The sequence below is a fragment of the Ambystoma mexicanum genome, chromosome 10, assembly GCF_040938575.1.
Source record: "Ambystoma mexicanum isolate Mex_15411 chromosome 10, UKY_AmexF1_1, whole genome shotgun sequence".
Lineage (NCBI taxonomy): Eukaryota > Metazoa > Chordata > Amphibia > Caudata > Ambystomatidae > Ambystoma > Ambystoma mexicanum.
The window spans coordinates 471,307,238-471,333,652 of NC_090932.1; the positions used below are offsets into that span (position 1 = coordinate 471,307,238).

The following is a 26,415-nucleotide window of genomic DNA, read 5'->3' on the forward strand; positions in this document are numbered from 1 at the left end:
TAGGAGCTCAGGATTGGTACCCATCTCCAGTTCCATAAGGCTGATTAAAGAGTATGCACAGCACTCTACAAATCCCAAATATATAAATCACTTTTTTCTCAAGTGCGAAAAGTATGACCCTACAATGTTCACTGCACCCTCAAATAACAAAAAAACTATCTAAATGCCCAGTGCTGTAAATATCTCATTAACAGTTAAATCTCAAGCTCTGACAGACTCACCTCTGCTTCCTGACGCCTGATGACTTCCTCTTGATCTTTGATCTTGGAGCTGAGTGAAGATATTTGCTGGTGTAAATTCTTAGAGGCTTCTTTCTGATCTTTGGACAACATAGCTTTCAGTTTCTCATTCTCACCCATTAGCTGGAAATGCAACAGACTTGGCATTACAATCAGATTTAAAATGCATAGGCAATGCTGCTCTCTAATCCGAAACAGAGGACAAATAGGTACACAAAAAACTACTGACAAATTTCCTTCCAGCGATGAAATATAATGCAGGTAAAGACCCGCCAAGCAAGGTCTACAGTACCTGCAGACTGTCTTCAATCGTCGTCTCCTGTGGAGCCCTGAGTGTGGGGAAAGAGGAAGGAGCCATGCCCTGTGCAAAAGGTGCCAGGTTGTTCTCACCTCCAGCTGTGGCGATGTCCCAGTGAATAATGGCCATGTGCAATCTGCAGTCCCTGCAGAGTGCTTCATTCATCGCCTCCAGTGGAGTCGTGTGTGCGGAAAGAGAGGGAAACCATTCTTTGGCGCAGAGGAAGCCAAGCCTTGATCTCCAGCTGCGGAGAAGCCTCAGCAAAGTGAGGCCAAGCACAGTCCTCAGACATTGCTACATGACTGTGGGGTGTGTAAGGGTGCAGAAGTAAGATCAACACAAAGTTATTATGGTGATTACTACAAACTTTTATTGTGCCCAAAAGAAAGGGGAAAAGCTACCTGAGAAATCATGGAATAGTTTTACTGCAGATGTATGCGGGGTGACCACCCCCCCCTCGCAGTCCTCTCCTTCAACCTTTTGTATTATCCTAACGCCCCACATACATTTGTGGTAAAATTCATTGAGCAATATCTGATGTTTTCTCCCTCGATGGAGAAACCTGCAATGGAATCTACCTATCCCAAAACCAGAGTGGATGACTCCCTCCCCCTGGTTTCTTCCAACTGTTCCACAACACCAGAGGGGATGACTCTCTCCCCCTGGTTTCTTCAAAATGGTCCACAACACCAGAATGGATGTGAGTCCCAGACCTCGGTTGGTCAACCTGGCACTCTTCCTTGCTAGCTACTGTGGTGAAGAAGAGGTATTGTGATTCTCCTACTTCCCAGCTTTTTAGACACAGTCCACCAGGGTTTAATTTCCTACCAGGCACTGTAACTATTTCAAAGTACTCAGCAGCACCAGAGTGGATGACTTCCTCCCCCTGCTTTCTTCTACTTCTTTAGTTGTGGGTCTCTGACCCTGGTTGGTCGCCCTGGCACACTTCCTCGTCAGGTACTGTGGGCAAGAAGAGGTATGGTGCTTCTTTTACTTCCCAGCTATTATGGGTGCGGCTCCCAGACTTGCACTTTCTATCCTCTATGCACAGTCTACATGGTGTACTCTCCTGCCAGGTACTGTGACTGAGTAACACTAAGGATACTTCTCTACTCTGCAAAAGTTATCTTGGTGATATCAGGGTCGCCAAACCTTGCTTCTGGGCTTCTCTCTTTCTTCCCACCTCTCCATCACTTGTTTGCTTGGGGTCCATGCACCTCCCCTTTCAGCCACATACTTTTCTCATCCGCGGTGGTCCTGGAATTTTCAGGATGCCTGCAAACTGCCATTGGACTTCCATGCCTCTCAGCGTTTTCTGGTCTGCTGCAGCTCCACAGTGCAAAGCCTTCTTCGGCTGGTGGGGTTCCCGCTTCCCACACTCACCAGGCTTAATGGGCACCTTGAGCTTCCTCCTCTCGGCTTCCCGAGCAGTCTTTCCACACTGGAGATGCTTCACACCGGCTTACTCCTGTTTCAGCATCCAGTCTGCCTTCTTCCTCCTTCTCCTGTGTTTCCCTTTGCAGTTCCTCCAGGGAAGGCTTGACGAACTCGCAACTTCTTCCTTGTTATTTATATTTGCAAAATGTCCATAATGACTAGCCTGCTCCTATATTTTCCACAGAGTGCTCTTCAGCACTCCGCTCCTCTTTCTTGTCCCAGTATCATTATGGCTGTTCTCTACTGGGTAAATTGACAAGGGGGGGTCCTGGGAGTCTCTCTGCCAGACATTAGTCCTGGTTACGAGAGACTTACCCAGAGTCTTTAGCTCACCATCTTTCACAGAGAAGAAATATCCCAACCATATCAGTCTTTCTCTACTGGGTAACAAATGTTCTTCCTCGTTCCGGTTTTGCAATGGGTCTCACATGGATAGTTCCTACTCTTCCTCGTCTCAGTATAAGGCTGCAAGGTGGAGTGGTCTACTTGACACGGCTATAATGAGGTATGTGGGACTGTGTTAACCGTGACAGGGTGAGAGTGAGCGAATGGTAGTAAAAGGGTGGGTTGGTACTTCGTTCTCCCTGAGATGTCATCCCCTATCACATAAAGGGGTTCCCTCACCATGTGATCGTCCCACAATGCACCACCCCCAAGGGACTGTGGCTGCACCACCCTGTCCCCATAGGAAGGATCTCCCCTTAGGGAACAAGGGGCGATATCCAAGGATTTGTCACAGGTGCCACACCGGCATGCTCACACTAGGTTTACACACTTTAATGTTTACCCATTATCGCTCCTCAACACACCACTATGCAGAAACTGGATAAGGGTAGCAACTGCCTTTTCCTGGAATTTCCCAATAAGGCAGAAAACCTTCTACCTCCATGACTTTATAGTCTTACAGTTATAGTTGTGGGGGGCCAGAGAGTATCTTGAGTGGAAATTCACTTTGCAACTGCAATTATAATGTTAGGTAGTATATTGATTTTCTGTGCTTATGCCCCTTAGCCTGAGAGACACCCAGCACTTTTGCTCGACTCTGGACATTTTTTTATTGTTGATCTCCCGAGTGAGTGGAACTTTTGACCACTCACTCATTCTTTTTCTCTGACTGGGTTTTTTATTTGTACCGCTTTGGTGGAGTTTTGGTTACCTCCATATGTTAAAACAGGCATCTCGTTTTTGACTCTGTGACACCGAGCACCCTCGGTGCAGGGGCACTGAGGAATCCCTTGGTGTTCTCTTTATGTTGAATTACATTCTCCTGTGTGAACTACAGTTCCCAAGAGTAGTAAGATTAAAGTTATCTTTCCTTTTCTTTTGTAGACCAGCACACACCGCCTTATGTGGAGGGCTGGGGGTTACATGGTACCTCCTTATCCCGCTACTCCTGTAACTTTTTGTTACAGTGACTAACTTATATAGCTGGTGGCAGTGGATAATTTCTCTACCTTTTGTGCAGGTTACTGGCAGGCTGATTTCTCACCCATGGGTGACCATTTTGTCAAAATGGTCCCAGTCTTCTTTTGTCGCCATTTTTAGTTTGACAGTTCCTTCTGGGCTCTCCTATCATTTCATGTAGATTTGAGTCCTTTGTGATTTTTGCCTTTGGCAGGCTTCACCCCTTTAGGCCCACCAAGGTGCCAGTGTGTCTGGAAAGGCCCTGAAGTGAGAGAGGGACCCGTAACTTCATGGTCCTTTGTCTGTAGGTAAGCCTGGCTGAAACCAGTTCAAAATAGGTGGCTGGCTGTCCTGGAGAACAGCCACCCCCTAGGTGATTAACAGCTCCATGAGAGAGATTGAATGGGTTCCAGCATATAAGGCGAGGATCTTTGAACTACAGGCAAAGTCGACTACTGGAACAAGAAATGCAAAGCAGAAGACGAGCAGAGACACCAGCAGCACCTTCAATAACCGCAGTAGTACCGGTGAAGCCCCGCAGCTGTGCTAACCCGTTTTCATCTCAACAGGGACGTTCGGTCAAGACCGACTTCCTCCCTTGGGCTAGTGGCACTGCCTAGCCTCAAGGGCACCTTCAATGTGCACTATCCCCAGATACCCTGCGTCTTTCCTGGGCTGCAGAGCACCAATACCCGTGGTACCTGGACCATTTGCGAGTGCATCGTCTTGCAAACATCGAATCTTGCAGAAACTTTGCAGGCATCTGTGTGGACCTCAAGGCCCAACTCTTTACCAAAAGTCCCCTCACAAGAGTTCAGAAATGAATAATCGAAGAGAATCCAACTGGTGATATGCATTTCTTCTTGGCGCTAAGAAAAATGCGCCAAAACCATAAAGAGCCACTGGAGTGAGCTGAATCCTTTCCTGCAGACCCCTTCCCTCGAGTGATACTGCAAAAGACCACCAAAGGTCACCTTTTTCGTCACCATGACCAAAGAGCAGAAATCAGGGTCTTCATTGTTGCATCCAGAAGGAAACCAGCTAAATTTTCAACTTCACTCTTCAGGTACTGTGGGGCTTGGTTTGTACTTACCTTGATATCATATGGCATTTATAACGTGCCTATACACAAGTGTTTCAAGGTGCGACAAGGCAAGGGGGGAACAGAGGGAAGACAGAGACAACTATCTTACTAGGCCAGGTGAGATTGAGATCGCGCAAGTACAGGGGATGGGGGAGGGGAAAACAGCAAGGGGAAAGGGGGGGTGCAATACATAGAATAAACAGTAAATAAATAAAAAATAATAAATAAGAACAATAATAAGAAGTGCGGCCAGCTGGTGGCAGGTGCAAGGGTAAGTGCAGACATCAGGTGTCAAGTGCTGGTAGGGCGCTGTAGGGATACATAAACAGCCCCAGAGTGCTAGGGTTGCCAGGGGGACAGTGCAGGTGTGCAACTGGCAGGGAGGGGACCTGGGCCCAAGAACAGAGGTTAGCCAGGTAACCAGTGCACATTCAATTTCAGCCAGGAGTTCAGCAGGAGAGATGCAGAGAGAAAGCAGAAGCAAAGAGGAAAATCTTGAGGTGCTTCTGGAACCAGAGACGGTTCTCCTCAATTTTCAGAGAGGCAGGGAGGCTGCTCCAGAGGGAGGCCCCAGCCGAAGAAAGAGATCTGACACCAACTTGTTGCTTGGAGAAGCGACTGACCCTGAGAGAATTGGAGGTTGATGAGCGAAGAGCTTGAGACAGAAGATATTTAGGAAGAGAGTGTTGAAGGAATTGAGGCCCCATGCCCCAGAAGGCATTGTAGATAATGCACAAGGGTTTGAACTTAATCCTCGCAGCCACTGCTAGCCAGTGCAGAGATTTCAGCCCTAGAAAGATACGATCCCTGGACTTGAGGCCATGGACAAGTCTCGCAGTCCTGTTTTGGATGAGTTGCAGAGGGCGGAGAGTAGAGGCAGGCAGATTTAGAAAGAGGCTGTTGTTATCCAGCCTAGAGATAACCAGAGCTCTGGAGACAGCGAGCTTCTGGGGGAAGGAGAGGAAAGGAAGAATACCTCTGAGGAGGTGCAGCTGTTAGTGTGACTTCTTAGAGACGTCAGATGTGAGGAGAGAAAGAGAGTGTGGAGTCGAAGATGACCCCGAGGTTTTTAGCCGCACAGGTGGGAGCAGGAAGTGGGCCAAGAGAGGCCGGCCAGACAATGACAGGAAAGGAGGGAGCGGGTGTGCCGATGAGGAGAATCTCAGTCTTATTGGCATTAAGGCAGAGATCATTGGCGGCACACCACTCCTGGATAGCAGACAGACAGTCAGAGATGAGAGAAGGAGAAGAGGTGGCTGAAGGGAGCCTGAAAATGAGCTGAGTGTCATAGGCATAGCACTGAAAGTTGGGGCAGAGAGAGGCAATGTGGTAGCCAAGAAGTGCCAGGTATTGGTTGAACAGCCAGCGAGAGAGGTTAGACCGCTGGGGAACACCAAGGGTAGAGATAGAGATAGAGGAGAGGAAGGAACCAAGATGGACCTGGGAGGGTTGATCAGAGAGGAAGGAAGTCAGCCAAGCCAGGGCCTGATCAGTGATACCCTGGTTATCACGGAGACGGTTGAGCAGGATGGCATGGTTGACCGTGGCAAAGGCAGAAGAGAGATCAAGTAAGATGAGGACACGGGGGAGGTTGGAATCAAGGTTAGATAGCAGGTCTTCACGGATGTTCAGGAGAGCAGTTTCTGTGCTTCTGGCAGCTCTGAAGCCAGAGTGATGGTTGTGGAGACAATCAACAGATTCAGTGTGAAGATCAAGCTGGGAGATGGCCAGCCTTTCCAGGAGTTTGCCCAGGAAAGGAGTGATGGAGATTGGGCGATAGTTAGCCAGGCAGGACGGGTCGTCAGAGGCTTTCTTAAGAAGAGGGTGCACAAGGGAGTGCTTCAGGGGGGTAAGAATCCAGTGGCAAAGGAGTGGTTGCAGAAGTCAGCCAGAGCAGGTGACAGGGTGTCGGTGTGATCTTTGATGGTTTTGGAGGAACAGGGATGAACCTATTTCGACAAGACTTTCATAGATCAGACTTGTCTAGAAACCTCGTCTTGGGGGAACAGGGGAAAGGCAGAAAAGGAGGGAGGAGAGGTGGCCACCTTAAGCCATTTTTCGGTGCTCCTTTCCTTTCGGAGTGCTGTTTTCTTCAATTGGGAGTTGACTTCAACTCCACTGCACAGTCCTTACAGCCTGTGTGCTATCAGGAAGGCTCCCCTTGCCCCTTGAGCTTCTGTATTTTCTACAATAACAAATGACTGGTTATTTAAATTTTCCCTGAAGACTCTCTTCAGAACTGTTGCTTCTCCTGCTGGTTTCCCAAAAGTCCATCTTCTTGATCCTACTGGCTTTGGCATTGCTGGGTCCTCCCTAAACATCAATTGTGAACACTTTTTTAGTTAGGAAACAGACTGCCTAAATCCCTATTGGACAGTGTACATTGTTATTTAACAGTTGCTAGCTGTGTTCTGTCTAACCTTTATTTCCCCCATAACTCAATTTTGCAAATGTGATACATATAAGTGCTTTTACTGACCTTAACAGAAGTCACTCTGGGTGCAGGATATGAAAAGTATATGGAAAAGTTACTCACGTGCATTATTGTTCCTTTTCTAATATGATTAGATTTCTAATTCAATGTTATTGTTAATTACTGCATTTTCGATTTGCTTGTGTGCCGTGTGTGTATATAAATCAATATATGCTAATATAACTAAGTGAGTATGTGTTTTCTTGGGTCTATGTATGTACTGATTTCTTTTTGCTTCTCTACAGCTCACATAACTCCCTCCTAAGGTAAGCCTGGCTGCTCAGCCACTCTACCAACTTGTGTAGTACAGGCCTATATTAAGAGTTGGGTCCCGAAGAGATAACATCAGTTGGACGTAAGAATAACTTACCTAACACTGGTGGCAGGTGGTGGGATTGATGACAATTGGATTAAATTGACTATTGGTTATACTTGTGTCCAAGAAATCCATCCACAAAGCTATCTTTGCTAAAGAAAAGTAAGCTATAACTATGGAAATGGGTAATTTTAATGAACACGCCCTTTCATCACTTACAGTAGAACAACTGATAGATGTATCTAAACCAAGGTGCCTGAAGCTGTAACAGAAGAAAAAATGATTTAATCCAAAGGTTGTAAAATCACCGAAACTCTGGGAGTAGGACCATAACCCCTACTCTCAACTTTGATATGGAAGAGAATTCTGAGGATGAAAGTGTAGAGCTTAGTTCTAACCTACCTAATGGGTCAGAAATTGGAGAGGGTTGTCAAGGGTCTGCCAACCCCCCCTCTACAGACGTCCCCGGTACATCAATTACCTCCTACCATAACCCCGCTGGGTCACAATATAAATCCAGATTATCCATCTCTTGAAAAATGAAATGTGGGCTTGAATTCAGCAAACTGACTCTTCAGTCTCAGTACAAAGAAAAAGAAAGAAGGCACAGGGAAATGCAACATGAATATCAGATGAAGAAAATGTCCCTTGACTCTGCTTCCTTTTCATTGTCTTCTCAGTCTGATGGTCCCAAGAAACCTCGCCTTGCATGCAAGGTGTTGAGTGTGTATATGACCCAAAGCTTGAGGTGTTGGATTGGTTGGGTACATGATATGATATATGATATGATATGATATGGCATTTGTAACGCGCCTATACACAAGTGTTTCAAGGCGCGACGAGGCAGGGAGGGGGGAAACAAGGGGAAGACAGACAACGATCCTACTAGGCCAGGTGTCATTCAGATCGCGCAAGTGCAGGGGTAGGGGGAGGGAAAAGTGCAAGGGGAAAGGGGAGGGGGGAAGTGCAGTACAAGTAAGTAGAATAAAATAAATAAATAAATAGGGCCAGCTGGTGGCAAGTGCAAAGTAAGTGCAGACAAGTGCTGGGAAGGGGTGGGGGGGGCTGTAGGGATACAGAGACAGTCATGCAGTATAGAGGTTGCCAGGGAGGCAGTGCAAGTGGAGAGTGGCTGGGCCCAGGACCGAGGTCGGTGAGAGTGGCCCGGTTGCAGATTCAGTGCAGTTTCAGTGAAGGATTTAGCAGGGGAGAGGGAGAGAGAAAGAAGAGGCAAAGAGGAAGGTTTTGAGGTGCTTCCGGAACCGGAGATGGTTCTCCTCAAGTTTCAGGGAGGCAGGAAGGCTGTTCCAGAGGGAGGCCCCTGCCGCGGAGAGAGATCTACCCCCAGCTCGTTGCTTCGAGAAGCGACTAACCCTGAATTTGAGTTTAATTGTGGTTTGCAAGATATTAGTGGGAATGATTTATTTCCATGAGTTATGTCTAGGCTCCATCAGATTGGCGGTGATACTGTCATGGGGTTTAATGCTGAAAACAGAAATAACTGAAATAGTCAAACAGGCTCTTATTGCCAGGTTTGGGAATACTCCTTCCCAATAATTAAAAAGGTTCAGAGACCATAAAAAGAAGGATGTGACTCTTTGGGCTACCTGGGTGTGTGAATGCCCGAAGAACCTAGATGAGTGGATAAAGTGTTACAAGGTGAGCTCTTTTGAAGGAATGAGAAATCTGTTTTTACTTGAAAGTATTTTTGATGCCTGCTCCCTTGAACTGAGACGGCACTTTGCTGACTCAAAAGAAATTGATCCCAAGAAGCTAGCACTAGCTGCTGACTTGTGAGTAGCCAACAGGGCCACTCACAAGGGTTCTGTGGAAACGCATAAATAGGAAGAAGGGAACAAAGCACAAGAAAGAGGGTAAAGACAGTCCCAATCCTCCACCATCCAAAGAGGGCCACAAACACCACAAGGGTAAATTCCAAGGGAAACCATACAGGTCTAGTGAAACCTCTGCAACCAAACCAGAACCCCAGATTCCAAAAAACATTTGGTAAATGTGTGGTTTGTGGGTCTGGTGAAGGGTAAGCCTTCAGGGGTCCAATCTGCCTCCTTAGCCTTCATAACCAAAAGGGAGACGCTCCAATGACAGGTGCTCACTTTCATTTACTAGCTGAAGAACCCATTGGAGTTCAAGCTAGTGTTTCACTAGTGTCCTCTGGTCTGTTGGAACAGCAAAATATTCATGTTTATTATACAATCACTTACAACACAAAAGAATATTAGAAGGACAGTGTACTTGTAGATGGACAGGAGACTCCTGCCATTAGGGACACTGGGGCAAGCATCACGGTGGTGGATGAAAGCTTTTTCAAACTTGAGGATGTAGCTAAGGCCCCCAAAGGTCCCACCAAAGAAGTGTAATAACATGACTGATAGAATTCCTGTTAGTGTGCAATCTGAAGTGCCTGAAAGGTTCCTCTTGGGTAATGATCTGAAGACTCTAGGAATAGTTTCCAGTACAACAAGGCCTCCCAGTAAAAAGAAACAGGAGCTGACAAGATTGGTCAGAGAGGCAACCTTGAGAGACTCTCAGTTTGAGATCAAGGAGCAATCGAGTATATCTAATCAACAGGCAGGCCAACCTTCCACTTCTCACATGAAGAAAGAGACTAAGGAGAGGTCCAGGGTCCCAGGAAAGGAAAAGGGCCTCAAGCCCAAACCTGCTCTAAAGAAAAGGACTCCCCCCCCCAGAGGAAAGTCCCATGGTCACCCCAGTGACCCCACCTCCCGCTCTGGCTGAATTGGTGGTTGAGGAGACTCCTGATGTACCAGCTACTGATGAAACAGAATTGGAGGCGATACTTCTCTGCTTGGAGGATCTGGATCCTAGAGACCATCCTGAGCTGCAGACTTTATTTGCATAAGGTGGACCTCCTAGTGCAAATTTCAGCAGAGGACAAAGAGTGTGCCTCTCTAGAAGGTCTGCATCAGCAGACAGCTTCCCAGCTGGAAGGGCAAGAGCCAGGGAAGCATAGACTCTACTTGGAGGCTGGACCCCTCTATAGTGAGCCTACAGGGTCTACTCCAGGGGACCTCAGGAGACTGATAGTACCCCAAGGGATAAAACAAAGGTTTCGACAAATAGCACATGAGATCCCTCTGGCTGGTCACTTGAGTTCTAAGAAGAACAAGGAGAAAGAGACTCATTGTACTTTTACTGGTCCAAGATGGGTGCAGATGTGAACAAACATTGAAGAAGCTGCCACACTTGTCAGCTCTCTGGTAAAAGTGGTACCAAGAATGTGTCACCATTAGTGCCCCTCCCAGTGGTGGGAGTTCCTTTTGAGAGGGTGAGGATTGACATTATTGGTCCCCTAGACCCTCCAACTTTCTCAGGCAACTGGTTTATACTGGGTGTAGTAGACCATGCTACTAGATATCCTGAGGCCATACCTATGAGGACTGTTACTGCTGAGGCAGTGGCTAAGGCCCTAATTGGTATTTTTACCAGGGTAGGTTTTCCTAAGCAAGTAGTCTCTGACAGGGAGTCACATTCTATGTCTCAATACATGCTGGCCATGTGGAAAAACGATGGAGTTACTTACAAGTTCTCAACTGCCTAACACATGGGTTGGTAGAGAGGTTGAACCACACAATGAAGAACCCAATATGTGCTTTAGAACAACCCCTGAGAAAAAAGGGGATATTGTACTGCCATGCCTTCTCTTTGCTTATAGAGAGGTGCCCGTTAGGGAGAATATTCATTTCAGTGCCAATTCCCTTTCATACTCAGAGACCCCAAGCTCGTTTGCTAGACTCAGGGCTTTTAATTTTAACTCCCGAGTGAGACTTTTTTCTCACTCATGTGTTTTTTCTCACTCTGATTTTTGTGTTTCTTACTGTTTAATGGAGTCTGGTAAACTCCATTGGCATCTGATTTTTGCATTGTGACACACAGCATCTTTTGTGCAATGCCACTGAAAAGTCTCTCAGACTTCTCTTAATGTTTAATTACATTTCCTTGGGTGAAGTACTGTTCCCAAGAATAGAAGGATGACCCCCGTCTTACCTACCATTCTTTTGTGGGTCCAGCACACACCACCCAATGTGGAGTGCTATGGGGTTACATAGTAACTCCTGTATCCCACTTGTCATGTAACATTCTGTTACACTAACTCACTTGAATGGCTGCTGGCAGTGGTTTGTTTTTTACTACCTTGTGCCAAATATCTGCAGGCTGAATCCTCAGCTGCAGAACAGCACCAAAGGGTGATCATTTCCCCAAAATGGCAACTGTCTTCTTCTTTCACCATTTCTTGTCAGTTAGTTACTTCTGGGCTTTTACTCTGTTTGAATTGGATTTGAGTCCTTTGTGCATTTTCCCTTTGACAGGCTTCAGCCCTGAAGCCTGCCCAGGCTGCAGTGTGTCTGGAAAGGCAGGAAGTGAGGGAGGGTCCCAAAAGGTCCCTGTCTTTGTCTCTAGGTGTGCCTGAGTGAAACCAGTTCTGATTGGCCGGCTGGCTATCCTGGAGGACAGCCACCCTGCCGGGTGATTGACAGCCTAGGGCTGTGAACGAACGGGAACTTGCTTGAAAGGCGATATTTTGGGGATTAGAGGAAGAGTCGACCACTGGAGTGCAACATCTGACAAAGAAGATGTGAAGAGACTCCAGCAGCACCCTCCTGGACAGCAAAGTGCATGGCGAAGCCCTGCAGCTGTGCTGACCCCGTTTTTGTTTTGACTGGAAAGACGTGCATGGGATGACTTACTCCCTTGGGATGGTGGGACCAATTAGGATCAATACAAACTCCATTTTGGCGTGACCCCCAACTTGCTGTGACTTTCCAAGGCTGTAGAATCCCAATAACCGGGGACCCCTGACCATCATCGAGTGCATTATCTTCCAAAGTATGAATCTGGCAAAAACCTCTGGAGCATCCAGAGGACCCAACAGAAGCAGGAAATCTTCCTCCAGAGTCCTCTCACCAGAATCCACGACCGCGGATCAAGTAGCTTCTAACCAGAGCTGTTTGTTCTTCTTTGGAGCTGCGAAAAAGTAGCCAAAAACACGAAGAGATGCTGAATCAAGGAGAATCCATTGCTGCTGAGTCCCTGTCTCGAGTGCTGCCACAGGAGCCTGCCAGACATCCTCCCTTTCATCAACACAACCAAGGAACAGGAACAAGAGTCTACTGCACTGCAACCAGAAGGCATCCAGCTGGAACAAATTATTCATTTCACAGGTACTGTGGGGCTTCAGGTACATCAACCTTTTGCCATTTGGGGTGCTTCTTACCTTGGGGAGTGCTATTTTACCCTATAGAGATTGGACCTCAACTCACTTGCACTGGCTTTTCAGCTTGTGCTTCATCAAGGCGACTCCTCTTGAGTTGCTGTGATTTTCGATTTGAACTACTGACTATTTATAAACATTTTCTGGGAAGAGAGCATCAGAACTTTGAACTGGCCCATTGACTTTGGCTGTACTGGCTCGCTAAAGGACCCCTTCCGAACCTATTGGCTTTGAAAGTGTGTGTTCCCTTATAGGTTTTAATTGTTGCACCCTATTATTGATGGGATAAAAGACTGCCTGCATCCTTCTGGGAGAATCGAACTGTTTTTGCAGAATACCGGTATGTTTTGATCTAACTATAACCTTTCCCTCCCTTATAACTCAATACTGCAAAGGTGATACAAAAGAAGTGTTATTAATGACCTCAAGTGACGTCACCAAATGTGCTGGAAAATGTATAATATATGAAAGAATTACTCACCTGATTTATTGTTCTCTATTTTAATTGAATCCTTGTTGCTTGAAACACTTGTCCTCTTGGTATTAGGTAACCCACCTTTTGGTATAAGCCTGTACTAAACAGGTTGGTAGTGTGACTGAGCAGCCAGGCTTATCTCAAGAGGGGTAAATGTGAGCTGTAGAGCTGTAGCAATGAAAGTCGCAAATACAAGTAACCAAGTACACTTAAGGTTTTAGTTATAGTTATTTTTTTAATATCAGTTTTGAAATAAGCATTCTTTAAAAAGGGTAATATAGATAACAATCAAATATACTTTAAAATACATTTCCAGAATCAACACAAAGCTAGTAGACACTCTTTAGAGATGCTTTTTACACACTTCCTACACCCTGAGGTGACTTCACTAACTAGGACAGTAATGGCATTTATATATCACTAGTACACTTTGTATATTCTGAGGTTGGTAGAAAGGATAGGTTAAAGGAAGAAAAAAGGTTAAACAGGTTCTCAGAGTATGTGAGCATGTAAATCGTCCAATGAAGTCTAGATAAAAATCATTCCCAGCAATAATGGTTTAAAACCAAGTTATCACCTCTGAGGGACAGTAAATTATCAAAGTCGAGTGGACTAGAAGAGTCTAAAGGGAGCCAGGACAGCCAAAGTCAATTGGAGCAAAGTCTATGGAGCTGAGGCATTTAGATGACAAAGTCCTGGATAAAGTTAGAGAGTTTGTTGAAGAAAAATAACTGTAGGATCACACTCTGTTACACTTCTGAAGGGCAGAGCTGAAATCAACTCTAGCAAAGTAGCTATTGCAAGTCTCAACTGAGAAGAGCAAAGCTAAAGACACTGAGGTAAGTACCCCAAGTCGGAGCAGTACCTTTGGTTAGAAGAAGAGTGGTCCAGCTGGCTTCTGTCTGGTTACAGTGATGCAGATCTGGGGTTCCTGGGCCTCAGTCGTGGGGACAAGAGGGGGGACATCTGGAGGACTGCTGCAGCATTTCAGATCAGCAGCACTTTGCGGTTTCAGCGCTTGGTAAAAGACCCCACTGCGGATCTTGGACAATGGTTGGGCTTCCTTCACTCCTGGAGTCCTGCACTCTGGTGAGGGGACTCGAGGTCTTATCGTCCTGCTTCTGGAGGGTCCTTAGGAGACTCCTGGAGCTTCTGGCGGATTACAGACGTTGCACTCGACTACAGATTTCTCGACCCCTGGCACTCGGTTCCTGCAGCAGCAAAGAAGTACAGCCAGTCGGGGAAGATTGTCCAGTGGAGTTTGTTTCGGGGTTAGTTGGTCCCACTAAACCAAGGAAAGAAGTTGTCCCTTCCAGAGCTTCTCTTGTCGATTAGAAAAAGGAGTTTCAGCAGAGCAGCAGGGTTTCACCGAGCAATTCAAAGGTCCAGGATGATGCAGCAAGCTACGTTCACAGTTTCATCATCAGGTGTTCTTCCCAATGGTCGACTCTAGTCCCAAAATCCTCACATTTTAAACAGGTTTCTCCCATTCATGCACAGACAATCAGGACTGGGTGCATTCAGGCATTCCTAAAGACAAAGGACAGTGTAGTTTCAGTGACCTTCCTCAATTTCTGCCCTTCCAGACACACTGGAGCCAGAGGCGGGTTTCAGTACTGAAGCCCGCCAAAGGCAAAATGAACAGAGGGCTCAATCCTGGCTTGGCGCACAGAGTAAAACCCAAGAAAGACCTCACAAACAGAAAATGGCAAAAAAAGAAGACAGAGGCCATTTGGACAAAATGGTCCCCCATGGGTGCTATACGGTAGCTGAGGATTCAGCCTGCGTTAGAAAAGCACAATGGTAGGAAAATTAAACCACTGCCATCAGTCATTTAATGTAGTGAGGGTATCATAAACAAGTTTACATGGGTAGGTAGGAAAAGGAGCTACTAATTAACCCCCCAGCACTCCACATAAGATGGTGTGGGCTGGACCCACAAAGAGAAAAGGCAAGTAAAGTCAATTTCACTTTACTACTCTTGGGAACTGTATTTCACACAAGAAAGGGTATTTAAACCTTATGAGAAATCTAAAGGATTTCTCTGTGACACTGCACTGAAGATGCTGTGTGTCACCATATGAAAAGTAGATGACTATGGAGTTTGTCAGACTCCAAAAACAAAGGAAACACATAACCCAAATCAGGTCAAAACACATGAGAGAGTGAGATAAAGAGCTCACTCACTCCAGGGTTACAATTAAAAAGTCCTAAAGTCCAGCAAAAGAGCTGGGGGTCTCTAAGGTTGAAGGGAATTAGCACATAAATGAGAATTATCCCTATCAATCCTAACTTGGCATTAATGTTACTATTAGTTGCTACTTTTTAAAGATTGCTTGTGTTTATATAAACTAATATTTATACTACAACTTTAAGTCAGTAAGTGTTTAATTGGATATCTGTATTTACTGATTTCATTGTACAGCTCTACAGCTCACATTACACCTCTTAAGATAAAACTGGCTGCTCAGTCACACTACCAACTTGTGTGTCAACATCCTGACACAGCCCTTTCCAACCTCCATTCTTCTATCTCTGACACTCTTGATGTACTTGCCCCCGTCATGAGGATCCGCATGAAGCCCAAAGCCAAGTGCAACTCCTGGCACGACTCAGACCTCGTCACCCTCAAACGCAAGTGTAGGGCAGCTGAGAGGAAATGGTGGGCATCTTGTGCCCCCTCTGACAAACTGGCGTGCCACCTGCTCCAAAGGCAGTACCGACTCTCATACTAAGAAGAGAGCTTGCATCTAAGCCTGTGTCTCTGCTGCATCTAACAACTCGGCCGAACTCTTTAAAATCTGCAAGGAGCTGGCCAATCCTGCTGCAGTCTCTACCTCTCCCATCCCTTCCCAGGCCCTCTGCACAGCCTTGGCTTCAAATTTTATCTCTAAAACCCAGGACATCCTATTACCAAGAGGACATGGTTGGTGTAGTTTCCCACAGGGTTACTGCATCCAATCTTGCCTAACAACCAGCACAATTGGCACAATTAATAATTACATTTAAGGGGTCCAGCAATTCATTATTTTCAAACACTGTGCCACCTTCTAAGACTTGTCCGACAATTCGTAGATATTTAACCATTTACACCAATAACAAGCCGTGAAAATGATGACAAATGACATCAAGGTAACCAAACAAAAGGTAAACCGCAAAATAAATCTACTATATTTGCTTATATATTAGGAAATCGCTGTCTGCAGGAGTACGCATCACTAAACCATCAGTACTTTCTATTCATATGCTTAACAACTTCCAAAAAGCCCCTTCCTAGAATTCCAAAACCGATTCGAGGAAGCTACGAGCGTGAAGACTTTCTAGTTAATAAATATGTACATCGGATCAGACATTCTAGAATATGTTGATCACTGATCTATAGTGATACCAGTAAAGCAGTAAGAATCTCTGATCTGAACAACTCTCAGTATTATACTATCGAGCTGCAGTTAAAATACAATTATATTTTAGAGGGTCTACTCACTCTGGACTATTGATCTCTACCTCCTGCTGGCCATTTCCTTTTCAAATTCCTTCTTATACTCTATAAAGCTATCATTGGTCTTGCTCCTCGGTATCAGTCTGCAGGCATCTCTGTCCTTTCACCATCTAGTTCACTCTTCTCCCCTCAGCTCTGAACCTCACTGTTTCTTGTCCCCTGTGCCTCCTCTTCCATCTGCTCTTTCTCCCTATTCAACCCGCTCCATTGGAACGCCCTGCCCATCACAATTAAAGCCAACCAAACTATAGATTTTTTCAAATCACTTCTTAAACTTCACTTACTTGCCAAAGAGGGAGCTCCCCTTGCCCTCTCCCCAACCTACCCACCCGCCGCTCCCCGACTCTCCAGTGTTGTATAGTAAGAAAAGAATGCAATAGTGTACATTTGTACAGTACTCCTCTTTAGGTTAATCCAACTGACTCCCACCTGTTCCTCATACATGTTTGTTTTGATTCGTCACTGGTCTATGTCCCACTTTGTTCACACCCTCATAAACTGCCTCACCTCTTGCTGTCATCTTTCTGCTATTGTACAGACAGCCTTCAAGGAAGTGCCCAGTGATCTGTTATTTGGTGCATTTCTGTCCGAAACGGACATCCCTGTAGTTCAAATAAATATAAAAATATATATACAAATCTATTTGCTTGACAGGTTAAATTATAATTAATGACCGAACACGAATGGCAAACCTGACAAAACATAATCTATTCTTTTCAGTGGACCCAGGGTCACTAAGTATAGCCAGCCTCAAAGTTAAAAGAATTCCACAAGTCCAAGTGGCTTTTCAAAGCAGGTCCAAGGGAAGAAATATTCTGTATCATGGGTGGGATGAGAGGCAGCAAATAGAGAATGGGCTGAGGGAAATTAAACTGAAAACTAGCATATTTTGCTGTCAATAAGGTTTAAAATGCATGTACATCTGTTTACATTGGAGAAAAGCCTGCAATGCCATATCGTGGCATCCCAATATTCTATTAGGAAAACAAATATATGTACCCAAGTGTGGCCTTATGTTAAACACATATATATGACGATTATTGGTGTTTAGAAAAGTTTTGTAACCAAAATATTAGAATAATAAATCGGCAATGGTTCATTATAGAGTGATGAGACACATGGTGATACAATTTATACAGTGAGAGACCAAGACCGATGTTTATGAAATTGTGAAAATAGTCTGCATAAAGACTGAAATTCAGTAATGTCAGATGCTAGGGGAAAGGTTTATTTGGAAATGAAACCAAATATTAAGACAGACACTCCCATATCTAGAATTGATATATTAAATGGACAATAGGAAGACGTGGATGAGATGTGGCATTTTCCCTTGAGTCTGAAGATCAATCAAATACACTGACTAATAGCAATCAGTTGTACTCACTTTAATCTTATTGGTGTATTTTGGCAGGTATTGAAAAGATAGGAATGGGGGAGCCAGTCCGACAGGAGAAAAGTAGGCTGGGTGTAGCTGAATGGGGAAATATCTTTAAAAGTGGTTAATCTACGTTGGGCTGAATGCAGAGTAATTTTCCAAAAAATAGCCAAATTATCCAAGAGGGGTTTTGGGGCAGGTGCACGGATGGGAGGGGAGCTTACCTGGTGAAGCTTCCTTTGGCCAGTGTGTCCTTACCTGCCTTGGGCTTTTGAAAGCCAGACAGAAAGTGTGCACCCAAGTGGATGTCGCCACCATCGGATCTTTGAAACACATTCCTGCCACTTCCTGCTCTCCCCACTGGACACAGTCACATTCCACCTCCTCTACAGACCACTGAAGCCCAACACCTTCTTCGTCGGAAACTTGATGGACTTGGTCACCACTATGTCTCGGAAGCATGCTAACCACATCTTCAGAAAATTCAACATCCCTGGCAACCGAGCAACCAAGTCCACGAAGGAAGATCACCACTGCCTTCTCAACACTTTGAACCTCACACAGCACACAAAAGACCCAACTTAGAGGAAGGGTAATATTCTCAATCTCATTGTCGCTGCCATGCCCACTCTCAACCGGATCGGCGCTCTCCAATCCCACCTGACTGGTCAGACCATCTGGCAATCCCCCTTGACATTAGTCAAACCACCGCAGTCAAGCACATCCATCAAACACCCAGCAAACAAGTCTACAGATTATACAAGAACTTCCCAGTGGAAAACCTTGCCAACCTCCACCTCACATGGGCCGAGGGCTCAACACCGCCCAACCAACATCAATCACGATGCCGCAGAAAAACAATGCACCTTCAATCCTAAACCTTCTGCACCATGGCACATTCAAGAACTCAACTTCAACAAAAGAACTATCAGAAAACAAGAAAAGGTTTTATGAAAATCCTGCAATGCATCCGACCTCACCCTGCTTAAGGATCTCTGTGCTAAACGCAGACAACTCATCACTATCAAGGCAAACTACTACCAAAGTACCATAGCCAAGGACAACTATAAAATCAAAGCCCCCTTCAAAGCCATCAAGCATTGCATCAATCCTCCCACCCATACCACACTCCAATGAAAAATCGACTGCCATCAACTCTTTCTTCATCAACAAGATGTGCATGATCTGCCAGCACATAATCAGCAATGACCCAACTGATAACATGCTACACATGTCTGTGAGGTGTGATTTTCAAATCAATGATAAATATTTGTCAGGGGAGTTTTCCTAAAGTTCTACTGGCAGTAAAACTTTAGTAAGATCCCAGTGGTTTGCAGATCCCCAATTCTTAGTATCTGTCTGTACTAGCTCAGGGCCTTGGTAGAGTGGCAGAGCAGTCAAGCTTATATTAAGAGGAAGATGTGAGCTGTAGGTAAGTACACTGAATCTTAACTAAACAGGCACAACAAAGAAGCACGTACACATATATTTATATAAAAAGTATATATGTATTATATTTACACTAGAATCACTTTAAATACTTCAGACGTTTACATTAGAACTTAACACACTTCAAAGCGCACCTTCACTTTTTTGTTTGTTCATGGTTACATGTGTAGCAACCTTCGAAAGGGAAAAGACAATGTTATGGTATTATCGGTTATTACGCGCACTCATGCGATTTTCAATGAGTTTATACTCTACTACATTTACTCTGCAAACACATACAGTAAAGTCACTTAAAGGGAGGAAAATGGTTAGTTAGTGCAGAAGGGGCTTAGTTCAAGGTTCTAGAGACAGTTTCTTTGCCTAGTAAGTCTTTTAAGTCCAAAAACACAACCCTAGTTAAAGGCAGTTTGGAGAGGACTTGAAGTCTTGACAAGCAGTGCATTACGAAGAGTTCCTGTGGATTTCTTCCAGTGTCTACAGTTATCAAAGCAGCAAGTTAACAATTAACAAAGGTGACCTTAAAACAGACTCGAGAAGGGGACACAAGCAGTGGCTTGGGGCCGAGGTAAGAGGGCGTTACCCTAGACACCTCTACATGCTCTCCAATGCTCTTGAGTGACTTCTTGGAATCAGGTAAGCAATACCATTTTCACCACAGTACCTTAGGTTAGAAGAAAATGTTCATGTTGGATACTCAGTGATGTTGCAGCTCTGGACCCAACCTCTGGATTCCTTGGTCTGGTGACTGAAGGCAGGACAATGGACGGGATCTCTCAGCAGCAGTCTCAAGGAATGACCTGTGGCACGACTTTCAGCAACTTCTTGTTTCACTCTGTGGTTTTGGAGCCTTTTCTTTTGCACCAACAATGGACACAGATCGCCTGGTCAATCTTCTTTGTTTTCTGCAGACCCACACTCTGGTGAGGCGGTCTGGGTGAGTTGGATCAGATCTCTGGAGTGTCCTTACGGGTTCATCAAAGATTTGGACAGATTTGGCCTTTCCATGATGATGCACTCAAAATGGGCAGCAGGTCTCCTGGTATTGGGTTCTGCAGCTCTGGAAACTCCCAGGACGTTGGGAGATGGCTTGTCTCAAAGTATGTCTTGGGATTGGCTGTTCTCACCAGCCAAAGGGAAGGAGTTGTCCTCTTCTTTCTGAGCTCCACTGTCACACAGAAAACAGGATCAGGAAAGCAGTGGTCGCTTCACAGTGTTGCAAAGAGTCTGCAGGCATATTGGTTTGTCTTCTTCAGTTTCTTCAGCTTCCAGTGGTTGACTTATTTTTCACTCCAGAAGCCTCACCTTTTATACAGTTCCAGCACACACTCCTCTGCAAGCCCTCTCAGCATTTTACAGAAAGGGGTGTTTGGCTGTCCATTCGAGGCAGCCAGACCCCCTGTTGGAGCTGTACCTATTCAAGCACTCTGGCAGACAAAGGACAGGGGGGTGAAAAGCTCCTCCCCCACTTCTTGCCTGCCCAGACACTCTGGAGTATAGGCGGGGATACCCAAGTGTTCCAGCCAAAGAAAAGAAACACACATACTGACCTCCCCCTTCCAGAATGGTAGAAAAAGGGATAACAAAGAACAACCATGCTAGTAATGGCGAAAAAAAGAAGGGAGGCCCCAGTTGGTACTTGGGTCTTCCTATTGTGCACTACCGAGACTATGGATATAGCCTGTGGTATAAAAAATACACAATAGTTGGCAGAAAACATCCACTGCCACCAGCCATAAATAGGTGATTGCCTATGTGACTAGAAAGTCACAGGAGTAGAAAGAAAGGGGATACTAGGTATTCCTTTGCCACTCCACTGAAGGTGGGGTGTGCCAATCAATCTCTCAGAGTATAAGGTTTTAGGAGAGATACTAAGTATCTCTCTATCCTTAAGAACTGTAGTTCCTTGAGGATATAGAAAAGGAGTCTTAAAGGAGGACCCGAAGCGTCCCCAGAAACACTGCCCATAAGGAGCTGTGTGCTGCAGTGGTAAAGAAACAGATGCCTTAGGAGTTATGGAGCAGACAGACTCAATAGTACAGGTAGGATACAAAGAATAGAGTACCAAAAGACAGAGCCCACAAGAATGAATGAGGGGAAAAAGGCTCCACTCACTCAGGGTTGAATGAAAAAGTTCCAGAAGTCCAGAAAAAAGTGCTGAGGGGTCTCACTAGGAGAGGGGATGGAGCATAAAAATGATAAATCTTCCCAACAATCTTCCTGGCCTGTGTCAACCTAGAACGTTTTGCTTTGACCAGGTAACTATATTACCTTGTCCCTAGGTGAAGGGGAATCTTTTTCCCCTCTCACCAAGTCTTTTTACTTTTTTTATGGGTGACCTTTTTATGCCTCTCCATAGTTGAATGGTTAAAGTTATAGTTTCCTACAACTTTTGGCTTAGGCTGGGTTGCCCCTATGGGGTCCCCTGTTAATTTCTCTTTCATGTACTTGGTGAACTAGAGTTCCCAAGTAGTAAAGAGGGATTTCCATCACCCTTTACATTTTATATGGTGAGCCAGCACACCCCACCTTATGTGGAGTGCTGGGGGGATACAATGTATCCCCTATCTTACATACCTGGTAACATTTTGTTACAATTGCAAGTTTCCTTGAATGGTTTATGGCAGTGTAACTACTGTTATAACGTTTTAGTCTTCATTACACGTGGGCTGTTAATTCCGCCTTAGTAATGCACAGAAGGGCTACCATTTTGCTAAAAGCGTGGCATCCTTTTTTCGCCATTTCTTGTGTGGTTGCTGTTTCTGAGGCCTTCCCAAACCATTCTAGGTGGGAATGACCTCATTGGAAGTTTTGTCTTCGCCTGCAATCCTTTGGATTCCCCACTCAGGCTCCAGATTGTCTGAGGAGGCAGGAAGCGAGGGAGAAGTCTATAACTCTGCAGCCCTTTGTCTTTCACCATGCCTGAAAGGAACTAACTCCCGCTGGGGTGCTGGCTGTCCTGATTGGACAGCCAGACCGCCCCTTTCTGTATAATGCAGGGGGATATTGTAGAAGTTGTGCTGTAATTCCTGTTAAATACTCCGAACCTGGAAGCTGCTGACAAGTTGACCACTGGAGCTGAAACCATAGAGGACGATGAAGAAAAGACGGCTGTAGCGATTTCCAGCAACCCGAGAGCCTGCTGTGTAACTGGAGTATGCTGTAACTCTTCCTTCCAAATGACCTCCGGGTCCCGAAGACGATGACTCCTACTCAGAGGCTGGTGAGATCCGCTGGCCTTAAGAAGACCTGCATTTTGAGCCATCCCATAGCATGCTGCGACACTGCTGGGCTGCAATACCACAATACCCTGGGACCTCAAGCCATTGTGCAGTGCACTGTTTTATAAATTTCTGAATCTCGCTGGAACTTTGGTGGCAGAGACTTGATGTGAGTCCTTTAAGTCCCCTCACTGCTGACCAGATAAGTGACAAAAATTCACCCAGCGATATTCAGTCTTCTCCTGGCACCTGAAAAGGGCAGCAAACCCATAAAGCCACATCCAGCTGCGAAGAAACCCTTGTCTGGAACCTTCCCCTGTTGATCCTTGGTGCAAATTCTCTTCCAGTGTCCTTTCTTCAGTCACCACGACAAGGAATTCAAGTACTGGGTTTTTTGCTGCAGATCCCGAAGACATCCTGCTGCAAACATTTCTTCTGTGCTGAGGTACTGTGCTTTCTTGCCTATTACTTATCTTAAGCCTTGTGTGATTCCTGTGACGCGTTGTCAGTGATTCATGTGATTGGGAGTTCTCTCAACCAGTTCATCCAGTTCATCAGGCCCAATGCTGGAATCCTTCTAAAGTGACTTCTCTGAAGTGCCCGAGCCCTCACTAACTCTAAAGTGAACTACTTAGATGTTTTGAAGAGACTTCCTCAGGAAATCTAACTTTTCCTACATCTGTGTCTATCCTGACCTGTCGGTTGGCCACTAGAGCAAAAGTGACCCCCTCCTGCCACTGAGAACACTGATGCTTCAGGAATAGGGAAAGAATTATAAGGTTTGGGCCTTATGCCCTGAAATGGAACAAGTGGATTACAAATTACTTGTAAAAGAGTGGGTTGGTAACTGTCCCTCTGAAATATGAGCAGTAACAAGAGTTCTTACTTTCCTTTGAATGTGTTCCCCCATTCATAAAAGTATATGTAGGTTTGTTTTACTTGCCTTTGCATGGGTTCCTCCCTTTCCCAAAAGAAATGCTGTTGGCTTTCCCTAACTATTTCTTTCAGAAAAGAAGTGTATAAGTTCACCTGCTGGGTTTTGCTTCCACCGACTCGCTTTATAGCCTGTCTAGAATAAGTCTGCCTTGGGTTTTACCTACCCTGAACAGCTCTGTGCCATTCTGAATAAATGTAATGTGGGTTTACTGACCTTGGTCTGCTTTGTGCAATCCAAAAATAGTGTAAAGAGTTTTTGCATTCCTTAATCTGTGTTTCACTAGCCTGAAAAGCAACTGTAATAGTTAATTACAACATTAGGTCTTACTCACCTGGTATAACTGGAGGTTATCCTAAATGTGCATTCAATATGTGTAGGGCATGCTGCTTGAACCCCAGCGCTTGTCAATAACAAATTACTGCCACTAATTATTAGTAACCCAATCTGCTGCAGTTGGTTATGTAATAAGACACTGAGCCCCTGTGTCTTTAAATATAACTATACATGAAACACATAACAACAACAGTGCTGATTGCTGATGAAAATCTGTGTTATTTTAATATGATGAAAAACAGCTGGCACGTGTTTCGACCATGGGTCTTCCTCTATGCTGAGCTCGATCAGATAAGTTTAACCCGGTTGGGTTTAGAGATAGGAATGGGAGAATAATAGTTCCCAAGTTACGCCGACTGCTTCATGAGGTAAATATGTGGAAACAGTTCAATCAGCCAGAGCAGGAAGGTTCCATAAGGGTCATGTGAGTTACTAGGCAGCCACATCTGGTGGGAGATGGCTCTATCTGGGTCAATGATCCTAGTGGTAGTTCAGAGAGGAGGTTGCATGGTCGTACAGACAACCCATGGGAAGTCACTGAGATAGATCCTTCTGCCGCTCTAAAGGCTAACCCTTACAGCTTCAGGGAAGAATCTTAGGACCTATTGAGGAACTTGAAGGAATTGCTTAGCCATAGGGGTCAGGGCCCCAGAATACGTATTACTAGCTGGGACAACTGACAAGGGTTCAGGAACACTGAAAACCAGTAATGGCAGAGAAGGGGAGATAACTCAGACTCCACTGAGCTCTCAGTATTTGGACAGTAGCTGCAAGGCAGTCACGGCCCAACTACCAGCATCCAAAGTGAGAGAGACATTTGTGTGGTAAGGACCTCCTGATTGTTATTATTTCTCATGGGGGATTCCAGTTTTGCATTTAATTTGGCTCCTATCCATACAAAGACTCTAAATAAAACATAGAATTGAGAATATATGGCCCTGCCATCCTCTTTGATCTCAGTTGTCCTACATGACAGGAGTAACTGAATTCTTGATAGTTGCTCTTTTTTCAACAACTGTTTTGTTGTGTTCAAATTGTTCCTTGTTCCGGATGAATAACGCAAACATTGAAATAGACTGTGACAAATGGATAGGGAGAGGGTGAACCAAATAAATCAACATTTTTTGAATGCTAGCCCTACAAAACACATCAATTACTAATCTTGTCACACAACCCAATTGTGCCCGACAAGCAGTGTTTATTGTATCAAAGTACATTTTCATCATGCATTGGCATCCTGTGTAATCTCGACAGTTGACAACCGGTCGAGTTAAGAATGGAAGTAAAATGACTCCTCCAGGTGCCCCGCTTTTGGATGCGCACCAGGAATCCGCCCTGTACTGCCTTTTTGTATGTAGCACAGATAGCCTGATAGTCTGTGTTACATCAAAAACTGGGCTATGAGCATTGCTCGCTGAAGACGGGTCAAGGAGGCCACACACTTAAGTTTTGAAATTCTGTTACACTTTAACCACTGAAGTGCCCAGTCTGGAAGTTCCATCATCTATGGGTCCACAAAATTGACAATGCTTGAGTATGCAAAGAATAAACCAACAGAGAGATGGTTTTCACAATGGTTTGCCCCCTGACTAATTCCTGTTGCCACAGGAAATGAAATATTTCTGACCCAAATAAATGTTTACAGGGCATAAGCGTTGTAAAGACCTTAAGATAAAAGAGATGTGCTCTTAAGACTTACCTCTTCCTTCTCCTGTTGTTGGAGGCTTCTCAAATCTTTTCGCTCCTGCTTCCATTTCAACCTCTGTCAAGGGAATAAACATATGTTGTGTTATCAATACAGGCACAAGGGCTCTACGGCAACAATTAAAAGGTAGCACATTGGATTCTTTGCTAATGAACTTCATTTATAGCAGTTGTTTTTCCTGAATAATAACCTAAACTTAAAGCTGACACCTCTGATAATGTGATAAATTACTGTGGAGTAAAAAATGTTACACGCCATTTCACCATAAACAGGTTGGATTTTTTATGAGGGAAATGCGTTACCCTTACCAAATTGCATGACAAGGAAAGACACCATAACTGCAGAAAGAATGAGAAAGTTACCCACCCTGAGGTACAGCCACTTCTAATGAGTTAAAGTAGACCCCCATTTCTATTTCTAGCTTATATGAATCCAATGTATTTGCACGTTTCTGACTTGACTAGTCTCACGATGCAGACAAGGGGAAAAGATTGCAGTCATGTCACTTTTTAATATACTGGACATGACAGCTGGTTGTTCCATTAAGCTGCCATGGCTAACTGGGTCAGCAATAGCAACATACATAAGAGCATCTACCCATCAGGAACTAAACCAGGATGCGAGGCACTTAGAAGCAGAGGGGTGATCCAGATGTGTTTCCCTGCAACCCAAAAATTAGTGAAATGATATTGCCCATGCCCCATGGAATATCCTGGGCTGCCTCTGGTACCAACATCTGCCTCTGCCAATCTGAGCATCTACTCAATTAGAAAGCAGACCAGCTAAGGTGGGCCTAAGCTTGGGTCGCACCTAACAGTAGATGATGCATCAGTGCCAGTAACTGCTACTGCATGGCGGGATGTCCAAGCCATGCAGGCAGAGGTTGACAACATACAGGGACTGCCAATATAACAGTGAAAAA

At 45.1% G+C, this 26,415-nt stretch overlaps 1 protein-coding gene across 3 annotated transcripts in view; it reads right to left on the reverse strand.

Moving 5' to 3' along the window:
- Nucleotides 1–26,415, reverse strand: part of DZIP1L (DAZ interacting zinc finger protein 1 like) — a 366,901-nt gene that overhangs the window by 259,555 nt on the left and 80,931 nt on the right. For all 3 annotated transcript variants that reach the window (XM_069618039.1, XM_069618038.1, XM_069618037.1), the window contains exons 7-8: nt 25,488–25,550; nt 222–362 (exon numbers count right to left, since the gene is read on the reverse strand). In XM_069618039.1, coding sequence (XP_069474140.1) covers nt 222–362; nt 25,488–25,550 — 204 coding nt within the window. The remainder of the gene's footprint in view (nt 1–221; nt 363–25,487; nt 25,551–26,415) is intronic.